Genomic DNA, 12377 nt, shown 5'->3' on the forward strand with positions numbered 1-12377 from the left:
CTGAAGTTGTGTCCCTTAGGGTAGTAGCTCACAGACATTTATTCTCTGTGCTTGACCAGTTCTGGAACTCCATAATAGTCTTCATCCTGGCTAGTCAGACTCTCTGGCAACCTCAGTGGGACAGGGACAGAGTCCAAGAGAGCCAGCGCAAACAGGATAGGCTGGTCTTTGCTAATTAACAGAGAAGACCTGAACTCTAGAGCAGCTTGGGTCAGACTTTTTGAACTGGTTGTATAGACCAGGCTAGACTCAATCTCACAGAGATTTGCCTGCCTCTGCCTTTTCTGTGCCGGAATCAAAGGTATGTATGCTATGCCTCGTGTAGGGTGTCAGACTTCTTACATGGCTACCCGTTCACTCAGCATTATTGGAAGAGACTATTCTTTCCTCGTTTAAGTGTTTTAGCATCATTTTATTACTGTTTCCAACCAAACTGTCTTAGAGAAGTATGTTTTATTATAAGACAATTTTTCTGAATCGGAAGATTCATCCTTACAATGCTCTTTTGATTTATTCACAGCCCAGCAGACCTGGTTATCCTAGTCCAAGGTCCAGTGAAGGATTTTATCCCAGCCCGCAGCACATGGTACAGTCCAATCACTACCAGGTATACAAGTCATTGCGGATATCAAATGTGTTACTTGGCTGGTCAGCACTTTGATGGTGGGAATGTACCTACATTCATTTCTAGTCTCTAGTTTGTCTACGTATTTTGGTGAATGGAAGCTAAGAAAGTAGTCACTGGTCAGGCGTGGTGGTGCACTCCTTTAATCCCAGCACTCAGGAGGCAGAGGCAGGCAGATCCCTGTGAGTTCGAGGCCAGCCTGGTCTCCATTAGCGAATCCAGGCCAGCTGCAGCTACAGGGGGACCTTGTTTCAAAAAAGACCAAAAAGAAAGTGGTCACCTTAGTCACTGCCTCAGTGGTGGTTAGGTTGGAGCACCCCCCCCCCCAGTGCCACCCCTCCAACCTCCCAGAGGCCAAGGACAGTCATCAGTCATGTGATCTTAAAGCAGCAGGCCACCACCTCTGGCAGTTCTTCGGCCTGTTTTCTCCCTCCTGCATGTAAGGCAAAAGCTGGAGCCAGCAGGGCTCACCAGGCAGAGCTAACACTGGTGAGATGCTGTGTGGAGGAGGTGGAAGTGTGCCGGCCAGGCAGCAGACATTTGCACAAACCAGAAGATCATCCTTTAGAAGGCTGGAGGCAGAGTGAATAGCTAAGGGACAGATGAGATTCTGTTGAAGTACAATTCCTGGGTCATGAAACGTACAGGCCTCGTTGGTAATGGGCACCAGCACCCCTGTGTCCACATCCTTTTTGACACCTGGGTCCTTAGAAGGCTTTCTCCCACTCTTCTGAATCAATCCCCCCAGTGCAAAGGTTACCACCCTTCTGATCTCTGACTCTAGCTAATAGGGATGTATTTGGCCCATTGCAGAGTTTAATGTAAGTGAAGTGAGGTATGTGCTTTAGGGATCAGCATTTTACTCATGACATGGTCTGCTGAGGATAGGATACTTTGCCACCCTTTACAGGACTACGAGAACAAGTTAAGTGAAGACCTCGTGGGCCAGTATGGACGGAAATTTTTAGCTGTTGGTACTATTACCACGAGGGAAGGTTAGTGTAGGACAGTGGGATCCTGGGTAAATTTGAAGCTCCATCTACATTACCTCCAGTTTTCCATACATGAATTCTGAAGTGAGCCAAAGACTATCCCTTCACTGAGAACCATCTAGTGATTTGTAGCCAGCGCATTAGACCTTTGTTCTGGGAGGCACTGCCCCATAGTAGCCACACACAGGGGCAAGAGGATTGCCCCGAGTTCATTCATGGACCGTCTAGGTGCTTAGGACATGAAGAGGACAAGCCTGTCCTGTGAGGGGTTCACAGGGGCCCTTCAGCTGGCCAGACTAGATGTCCAGTTCAAATCAAAAGAGTTGGAACTCTGACCAGGATAGGAGTCAGAGCACCGGGAGGGATGCGGACAGGCTGAGGGCCAACTCTTCCAACGGCTGTGGGTGCTCAGCTCTGGCAAACAGCACTGCTGCCCTGGGGACATGCCCAAGGTCTGCGAGAGAGTGGCCAGAGAGGCAATGGACAGGAGCATCACTTATTTCTGAGCTGGCTTTCAGTTCTGTCTCTCCTGGACAGGCAGGAGTGTTTCCCACACACTCTCAGAGCTTGGGACTCAGGGACTTGTTTGCTAGCGGTGTCTGACCTCACTACATTGGAAGCCCCCTGAGAGATATTTAGAAAACTACTGTGTATTAGACAAAACTTCTTTAATGTGAAAATTCGTGAAATTTCTCTTGGTAGTGATAGATCAGTTTTCATCAAAGATAAGTGGGACAGGGACTAGAGAGATGGTTCAGTGGTTAGGAGCAATCGCTATTCTTCCAGAGGACCCAAGTTCAGTTCCCAGTACCCAAGTTCAGTTTGAGACAATCCGACAGCCTCTTCTGTCCTCCATGGGCACTGCACGATACAGGTGCACTTGCCTGCATGCAGGCAATACACGCATAAACACAAATAAAAATAATAGGTGCTGGAGAGATGGCTCAGTGGTTAAGAACATTGGCTGTTCTTGCAGAAGACCTGGGTTCAAATCCCAGCACCCACATGGCAGCTAACAACTGTCCATAACTCCAGTTCCAGGAGATTGGACAGCCTCTTCTGTCCTCTGCAGGCATTGTACAATACAGGTACACTTACCTACATGCAGGCAATAAACTCATACACATCCAAAAAAAAAAAAAAAGTTGCACCACTTTTTCTTTTTACATTTTTATTATTCATTTTATTTACATTTTTTATTATTTATTTATTATGTGTCTGTGTGTAGATATGTGCAGGAACTGAGTTAGGACAGTTGTTAGCTGCCATGTGGGTGCTGGGATTCAAACCCGAGTCTTCTACAAGAACAGTCAGTATTCTTAATCGCTGAGCCATCTCTCCAGCCCCACAACATTTTTCATTTAGTGGAATTCCTATTAATTAGATTCTATCCCTGTGCAGTTTTGGTATAAACCAATACCCAGAGACCTAGTAAATGTGCAAAACCTCTACTAAAGGCTGTATTGATGTTTGGGAGTATGGATCTGAACCACGTGAAGACATCCTGAGTCTGTTCCTGCCCTCTCAGCTAAGGAGGATCTGTCCCAAGATATCCTCTCTGCTCTGCTTTTGCCTGGATCTTACCACCATGTATCACTGAACATCCCCTCTCTGCTGTAGCCCCACTGTCAGATACAGACTGTGAAGCCTCTCCTGCATCATCAGCACCTCGTTCACAGGAAGCACTACAAGTTTTGTTGTGATTTTCTTGTTCTTGTTAGGGAGTTGTTTCAAATTTTTTGAGACAGGATCTTGATATTTAGCCTTAGCTAGCCTGGGACTCACTGTGTAGACCAGGTTGGCTTCAAACTGGTATTCCCCCTGTCTCTGCCTCACAAGTGTCAGGATTAGGTGGTGTGCCTCCATGCCTAGCTTTGCTGTTTGTTGTTTGAGACAGGCTCTTGCTCTGTAGCCCAGGCTTATGTGCTTGCACCACCACACTCTGTGGCTACCTTCATGGTTGCTGTGACCCTTGCTGGGGGACGGTGGTGAGCTGGGAAGGGAAATCCTGAAACTGACTGTGGGGCAGCAGTTCGTGGCTCCTGTTACTCTTACATATGGACGTGGTCCACTCTCGATATTTTCATAAATTAAAATTCCAAAGTAAATTTCTTTTTGTAATACGTGTGTACATATATGTGTGTGCATACGTGTATGCTTGTTCATGTGTATGCAGGTGAATGTGGAGGCCAGAGGACAACTTCAGGTGTTATCTTCAGGAATGCTCTTTCCTCCTTCTCATTGTTCTGGAGTTCACCAATTAGGATACACGGGCTGGGCAACAAGTCCTAGGGATCTTTGTCTCCACCTGTCTCCTTCAAGTGTACACCACCCCGCCCTGCTTTTTTTTTTTTTTTTTTTCTTTTTGAGACAGGGTCTCCCTGTAGCCCCAGCTAGCCTGGAACTCACTATGTAGAGCAGGCTGGCCTTGAACTCACAGAGATACACTTGCCTCTGCCTCCGAGTGCTGGGATTAAAGGCCTGTGCCACCACGCCCAACAGCCCTACATTTTAAAAAATAACTTATTTTAATTTTTTATGTATATGAGTGTCATGCATGAGTGTACCCATGTCATGCAGAGGACAGAAGAGAACATCAAATTCCCTGGAACTGGAGTTACAGTTGTTAGCCACCATGTGGGTGCTGGAATTCAAACCCCAGTCTTCTGCAAGAGCGGTCAGTGCTCTTAATCGCTGAGCCATCTCTGCAGTCCCGATGCCCTGCGTTTTTATGTGACTCCTGGGGATCAAACTCGGGTCTCATGCTTGTGAGGCAGCCTTTACCGAGTGAGCTAGCCTCCAGCCCCCATAACTAGCTTCTTGTCTCTTGGCATATGTTTGTATTCACTTTCTATTACAGAGACAGAAAATTGCCTTTCCTGAAACTATTATTAAGAACCCACTTCTTGCAGAGAACCTGGGTTCAGTTCCCCGCACCCACGCCATTGGCTTATAGCTACCTGTAACTCCAGCTCCAGAGTATCCAACACCTCTGTCTTCCACCAGCACCTGTACTCACATGCACTTATAGACACACACACACAAAACCAGTAAAAAAGAAATCTTTTCGAAGAAGAACCACCTCGTGTGCTACTGTCTGCTGCCTGAGTTCATGGTCCCTCTGTCCAAGTTCCTGCCAAGTTCAAAGAGGGCAGTGTGGGGTCTCCCCGACCTGTTCTTAGTCCTCTGCTTTCAGCCTGACTTATGTTGGGTCTTATGGAATAATCCAGTCAACTCCCATCTCAGTGACCATGAGACAGAGGCACCATCTACAAAGCCCTTTTGTCAAGTCACACAACATTCATGTTCATGGGATTAGGCTTGGAGATGGTGGCCTTTTTCTAGCATCCTTTCTCTGTAATGGAAGTTGGTTTGTTTTGTGTGTCATCAGAACCAAGCTGAAGCTCTGTTGTACCATAAGCTCACCTTGACTTCTGCATCATTTACAGGTCTCTGGCTACCCAGGTTCCCATGGAATTACAGCCATGGCCGGCAGTATCTACCCAGGTCAGGCACCTCTTCTGGACCCGTCAGAGTCATGGACTCACAGACCTCAGGAGATGTCTGTGTGGCAGCCTAGTGTGGAGGTAACTGAGTGTTCCTGGCTAGAGCTGATTCCTGGGCAAAGTGTGGTTTAAGGCACCTCTTTCTTATACGTCTGAGATTGTTTGACTGTGGTTATTCTAAAAATCAAGATACCCCATCTAGCCGAATTTGATTGTACATACCGATAATCTCAGATGAGGCAAGAGGATTGTGAGTTCGAGGCCAACCTAGGCTACATAGCCAGACCTTACCTCAAACAAAACAAAGCCAGTGAGATGACTCCACAGGTAATGGCACTTGGCCCAGCAAGCCTGACCACCTGAGTTTGATCCCCTGAACCCACTGTGGAAGGAGAGAATGTGATCCTGAAGTTGTCCCCGACTTCTGCATGCGTAAGCACACACACACACACACACACACACACACAATAAAAATGTTAAGAAGAAGAAAATGAAAAAAAGTTTAGATGCCCTGTCTACTCAAATATTCTCTGGTTTTGAGGTTTTTGTTTTTTAAAAACTACCAGGGGCTGGAAGCACAGCTCAGTGGTAGAGTCCTTGCCTAGCATGTAGGTGGCCTTAGGCTCAATCCCTACAGAAAGATGGAAAAAAGAAAAGGGTGCTCTAGTCATAGACCATTCAGTTCATTGGAAAGATAGAGCCCTCAGATGAGTATAGCTAGCACACCCTGAGGCTGAAGAAGACATGGCTGAGCCTTGTTCTGTGGACCATGTTGATTTATTTGCAGATTTTTTGGTAAAACTGAAGAGACTTCTGTAGTGCTGTTCATTTGGATTAAAGAGCTTCTATAGTTACCTGTGATTTGTTTTGTTTTCTTTGAAGTAAACATGTGTCTTTTACATTCTTGATTTTGGGGCTGGAGAGATGGCTCAGCGGTTAAGAACACTGCTTGTTCTTGCAGAAGATGCAGGTTCGAATCCCAGCACCCACATGGCAGCTAACAACTGTCCATAACTCCAGTTCCAGGGGATCTGACAGCCTCTTCTGTCCTCGGGCATTGCATGACACAGGTGCACCTAACTACATGCAGGCAATACACTCATACACATAAAAATAATAAATAAAAACAAATTGTTGATTTGTGGTTTTGGGTTTCGAGATGGTCTCCTTGTAGATCCGCCTGCCTCTGCCTCCTGAGTACTGGCATTAAAGGTGTGCATTAGCACACCTGGCTACATTTTTTTGTGTGTGCGTGATTGTTCTTTCTGCCTATATGTATGTGCACCACATATGTGCTTGGTGCCGGTGAACGGCCAGGACAGAGTGTTGAATCCCCTGGTACTGAACTTAAATGTGATTTTGAGCTGCCATTTAGGTGCTGGGAACTGAACCGGAGTCCTCTGTGAGCCGCAAATGTTCTTAACCCTGAGTATCTCTCCAGCCCCGTGTTGTTGTTGTTTGTGTTTTTTCTGTGACATTGTTTCTCGTAGCTCAGGCTAACCTTGAGCTCCCTGTGTAGCCAGGGATGATCTTGAACTTCCTGTCCTCCTGCTTCTATGTCCTGAGTGCTAGGTTTGCAGGCCTGCACCCCTACATTTATGCACTGCTGGGGATTGAACGCAGGACTTTATGGGTTCAATGTAAACAAGCTTTCTGCCAACAGAGTTGCATCCCCAGTCACTGGTTTTTTGTGTGTTTCAGTTCTTGGTGTTTGGTTTGGTCTGGCTTGGTTTCTCTTTCTGAGACAGGGTCTCTCTGTAGCCCCAGCTGGCTTGGAACTTGCTGTGGACACCAGGTTGGCCTCGATCTCTTGTGATCTGCCTGCCTCTGCATCCTGAGTGTTGGGATTAAAAGCGTGTACCACTGTGTTTTAAAATTTTTGTTTTCAGTGGGGAAGAAGGAGCTAAGTGTGGGTTTGTGTGCCACAGTGCACATGTGGAGGTCAGAGGACAACTTTATGGAGCTGGTTCTCTCTACCTTCACAGGATTCCCGGAACTGGACTCTAGATCACTAGGTTTGTGAGAAAATTGCCACAGAGCAATTTTGTTGACTCCTTCTGTGGTTTTTATAAGACCAAGTCTCATATTCAAGCTGACCTTGAACCTACTGTGTAACCAAAGCTGACCTTGGACTCCTGATCTTCCTTCCTTAGGCTTCCAAATGTTGGATAACATGTATGCCACCATGCCTAGCGTCTATGTATGCCGTATTTAAACGTGTGCTCAAGTTCCTACTGTAAATAGTAATACATTCTTCATATGTCTAGGGTTACTCCGTAGAGACAGCCCATACACATGACTATGGAATACCATGAAGTTTGGCTGGAGTGTGAGAGGCCCTGTGTCCATCACTGTTTAACTGTTTCAAAGACCCACAGCACAAAGTAGTAATACAAGAACAGGCTCAGGAGACCAAGTACTCTGTTGCCAACTGTCTCTTCCAGGACTCTTCATTGTTAGACCTTCGAGGGATCGGACAGGTGCTTCCCCCCCACCTCATGGAAGAGCGGCTGATCCGACAGCAGCAGGAAATGGAAGAAGACCAGCGCTGGTTGGAGAAGGAGGAGAGATTTCTGGTAAGCATGCTCCAGAGCAGTGTCTTCACTTGCTAAACCCTGTTCAGGTCTTCTGCATCACTTGTGACTGCAAACCCCCATTTCCAAAGAAAAGAGTTGCTTTCACGTCTGGTTTCTAACTCATGGGTTATTTGCTTTTCTTAATGATTTTTTAGGGACCAGTTTCTAAAATCTCATAGTACATTACAGCTCAGAGCATTCCTGTGTTGCTGGTAGTGGTGGTGGTGGTGGTGTTTCCCATTACCACATTATTTGCACAGAAAGGAATCAGTTAAGTGTTAGTGTGAACATAAGTGTTGCATGTCAGTGCTGCTGTCCATGTGTGCTAAGCCTACTTTAAGTCTTGGCCTTCTTCCCTCCACTCTGTAGCATAATGTGGCAGATGCATCTGGACCACAAGATGGGAAAGTCTTTCAGGCAACTCTCGGCAGTTCTTTTTAGAAGTCCTGTGAGGACATAGAACTCGTTGTCTGTTCCTGGACCTAAAGATCTTTCTGGATTGCTGTGTCCTTGACTTCAGAACTGGGGCCTGTGAGACATACTCCTCCTCCCCTCCAGTTGTAGGAAAAGTAGCTGGAGAGAACCATGGTTTGTGCCACTTCCACAGTCTTGGTGGCTTTACCTGGGCAGCCCTGAGCATTACCTCCTGCTTTGACTCAGTCAGTATTCACCAGCAACACCTTTGTGCTCCATTTTGTGCTGAGGGACAAGATCCATTGAGGGCAGGGTCCAGTCCTGTTCCTGAACTGCTTAAAGTCTGTGGAAGAAGCATGTAAAGCAGCCAGTGGTGTTGTCAGACAGTGCACCCTGTGCTCTGCAGCTCTCGTCCATTCTTTGTGTATAGCTTTTGTTTCTGTGGGCTGTTTCCATGCTGTCTGGACAGCTAAACGCAGAGCCTCATGCATGCTAGCCATGTGCTCTAACACAGATCTACACCCCTAGCCATGTAGCTTTCAGACAAAGGGACCACCACACACAAGTTGGTAGAAAATGCTTTAGTGTGTGCAGACAGACAGTGCATCAAGTTGCACTCCCAAGGAGGTCTTGGTGCAGCTCAGAAAAACAGCCACATGTGTGGGCACATGGTAACTGGGAAGTAGATCACACTGAGGGAGCTCTTTTCTCAATGTCTTTTAAAAGTTCCTTCCTTTCTTCTTTTTTTTTTTGGCCTTTTTGAGACAGGATCTTCCTGTAGCCCCAGCTGGCCTGGAACTCCCTTGGTAGACCAGGATGGCCTTGAACTCACAGAGATCACCAGCCTCTGCCTCCTGGGTGCTAGGATGAGAGGTGTGTGCCACCATGTCCAATTACATGTGGAGGTCTGAGAACAAGCTGCAGGAGTAGATTTTCTTCTTCACTGTGCTGGATGGCTTTAGTGTCAACTTGACACACCTGGGTTGAAGGAGCCTCAATCGAGAAATTGCCTCTATTGGACTGGCCTGTGGCCATGTCTGAGGGGCATCTTCTTGATGAGTGATGTGGGAGGGCCCAGCCCACTGTGGGTGGTGCCACCCCTGGGCAGGTGGGCCTGTGTTGCATAAGAAAGCAGGCTGAGCAGGGGCCAGGGAGCAAGTCAGGAAGCAGTTATCCTCCATGGACTGTGGTCCAGCTCCTGCCTCCAGGTTCTTATTCTGAGTTCCTTCCTTGGGCTCCCTGATGAACTGTGACCCGGGAGATGTAAGATAAATAAACCCTTTCTTCCCCAGGTTGGTAGTGGTCAGAGTGTTTTGTCACAGCAATGGAGAAACAAACTAGGATATTCACTATATGGTTTTCCAGGGATGGCTTTCAGATTATCAGGCTTGGCAGCAGGCTCCTTTACCTGCTGAGTCATCACACTGGCCCTTGGTGTCTTTCTCTTTTGAGACAGGGTCTCACTACGTAGGCCTACCTAGCCTGGAACTCTCTATACTGACCAGGCTGCCTCAAATTCATAGAGATCTACCTGCTTCTGCCTCTTCAGTGCTAGGATCAAAGGCGTGCACTACCACATCAGCCACTGTCTTTTTATTTAGGCCTCAGGTGTCACACATTCCCCACACTTCAGTTTTCTGCCCCTCATCACAGCATAGTACTTAGCAGCTGTGCTTACCGAAATTACCTGTGAGGAGGACAATAAACAAACAGTAGCAGTGCTACTGACATGCATGCGTTTACTACCCTCTTTTCCTGTATAAAATTGTTCAGTCTATGAACAATCTGAACCTGTGCAATTAGGACAGGTTCATAGTTCTTTTTCCAACACTGTGAGGCTATCTGTGCCTCAGAATTCCGTGGTTTTTATTTTAACCACTTAGAAAGTTAATATATGGCACAGATTATATGTTCTATAATTCTCATCTAAAATCCCAGAGTCAGAACCATTAACATTTCCACACAAAATGCAAATAGTCACATTAACAGGGAAATAAAGATAAAATAGCTTACATTGGATCAGGTTTCAATGGTTTAAACCATTACTTTTTTTTTTTTTTTTTTTTTTTTTTTTTTTTTTTTTTTTGGTCTTTTTGAGACGGGGTGTCCCTGTAACCCCAGCTGGCTTGGAACTTGCTATGTAGACCAGGCTGGCCTTGAACTCACAGAGATCCACCTGCCTCTGCCTCCAAGTGCTGGGACTACAGGCGTGCACCACCACGCCTGGCCTGATGCCCTCTTCTGACCTCTGTGGGCATTGCATGACACGGGTGCATACACATAAAATAAAAGTAAAATTTAAAATTTCCTTGAGTAAATTATTTGAATTCTCCAAACTAGAGCTAGTAGGTTTCAGTCAGGTATGGTGTGTGTGGCTCTATTGAGCAGAGGTTTGCTGCTAGTCACAGGGTGCTGTCACCGGCTTGCTCTGCCAAGGGAGGATGCAAGAGAAGAGGAGCCTCTGTGCCTGAGGCGGTTGGGGGGAGGCAGCAGAGTCCAGAGGACGTGTGAGCCAAGGCTTAAAAGAGAAACTGGAATTTACAGAACAAACAGGCTCAGGAAGTACATTCCTGGCAGAGGGAGGAGCGTGGGTAGTAACGAGGGGTCGTGGGACTGGCGTGGCCGGATGTGACTCAAGCTGGTCTTCTGAGGGATTGGGGCATTCTCATCAGAAGACTCAGGAGTGCCTATATTCTGGAGGCTGCTGCGTACCAGGCCTTTTCGAGATTATTTTCATGTGTTGAGTATCTCGATCTGAAGCTCACAGTGTGAATTGTGAATGCCTAACTCATGCTCCATGCAAGGTGCCTCCAGGTAGCTCCCCATGTGTGTGCATAGCCCATCTGTAGTGCTGCGTGAGGTATTCGCTACACTCTGCTCAGTGAGCCTGGGCTCCTGACTGCATGTTCACCTTGTTGTACCCCCTTCCATATGCAAGGCCTGCTGAAGCCTCTTCACAATTCAGCTCTGATCACTCCAGTACACCTTCTGTAACCTTCCCCCAGAACCCTTGTTCTTTGCCTTTTAAAGTGCTGACCATTTGTGTAGAGCCTTGCTTACACCCATTCTTCATCAGCACCAAGCTTGTCTGCATTTCTGGGTCGGGAGCTTGATTGTTACTTTACCTGCCGCCGCCACCACCACTGCTGCTACCATTGCCATTGTTACAGGTCTTGCTAAATTGTCCAGGTTGGCCTTGAACTCACTCTGTAGCCTAGGAGGCCCTGAGCCGACAGTCCTCCTGCCTCAAGAGTCCTAACTAGCTAATTACGGGCCTGTGCCACCATACCCAGTTTACCTTCTGTTGTCTAATAATTATCCTAGGAAGGATTTTTTTGACCTGTTCACTTGGATTTCAAAATTTTTCTTAAAAAAGAAAGTCATTAGAGTTGGGTAGGAGTATTTGACCAGCATATGTAAAGCCCTGGGTTCAGTCCCCAGTATGGGGAAAACCAATCCTTTAGCCGAGTGTGCTGGCACACGCTGTTAACTCTAGTACTCTGGTACTCGGGAGGCTGAGGCAGACTTGCTGTGAGTTCCAGGCCAGCCTGGCTAGTGTGAGACCCTCTTGTTAACATCAGTTTTTTTTCTTTTTCTTCATTTTCAGGTTTTGGGTTTGTTTGTTTTTTTATCTTTTTGAGACAGGGTCTCCCTGTAGCCCCAGCTGTCCTGGAACTCACTATGTAGACCAGGCTGGCCTCGAACTCACAGAGATCTGCCTGCCTCTGCCTCCCAAGTGCTGAGATTAAAGACATGCACCATCACGCCCAGCCATTTTCAGTTTTTATTACATAGTTTATGTTTCTCTCCTGAAAAAAAAAAAAAATACTATTGGCTGCTTCTGACCTTGTATTCTTTGCCTGGTTTTATTTAAAGATGCTGTCTGTTCTCCATGAAGTATGACTTTGTGTATGTTTTTAAACCTGCTACCTGGTTAGAGCTGCTGGATTGGGCTTTATTTGTCCTATTTCATTTAGAATTTGGTACTGATGCTCATAGTGAGAATGATTTATCATTGGTGGGTTCAGGATCAAAACCATAATGCTTCATAAATGAGTAAAGTGTTGATGTCTTTGGTGTGGCTGCAACTGCTGCTACCTCCCCTACCCCCCCCATTAAGTATTTTCATGTTGTTCCTCTGACACACAGACCCTTACAAAACTGAAGCACTGCCTCTTCACACCCCCGCAGTCGGTGACTTCTGCTTAGTTCTTGACCCCTGCCACCTTCTCACCAGCCCTGACTGCATCAGCCTCCTTACAGG

General features: G+C 46.7%; 1 protein-coding gene across 12 annotated transcripts in view; it reads left to right on the forward strand.

Annotated features, from left to right (window-relative positions):
* The window catches only part of Ptk2 (protein tyrosine kinase 2), a 223995-nt gene that overhangs the window by 181265 nt on the left and 30353 nt on the right, over positions 1-12377 (forward strand). For all 12 annotated transcript variants that reach the window (XM_029555008.1, XM_029555009.1, XM_008851064.2 and 9 more), the window contains 3 exons: positions 521-607; positions 5067-5204; positions 7568-7699. In XM_029555008.1, the coding sequence (XP_029410868.1) occupies positions 521-607; positions 5067-5204; positions 7568-7699 (357 nt within the window). The remainder of the gene's footprint in view (positions 1-520; positions 608-5066; positions 5205-7567; positions 7700-12377) is intronic.

The sequence above is a fragment of the Nannospalax galili genome, unplaced genomic scaffold (assembly GCF_000622305.1).
Source record: "Nannospalax galili isolate Female #2095 unplaced genomic scaffold, S.galili_v1.0 scaffold525, whole genome shotgun sequence".
NCBI lineage: Eukaryota > Metazoa > Chordata > Mammalia > Rodentia > Spalacidae > Nannospalax > Nannospalax galili.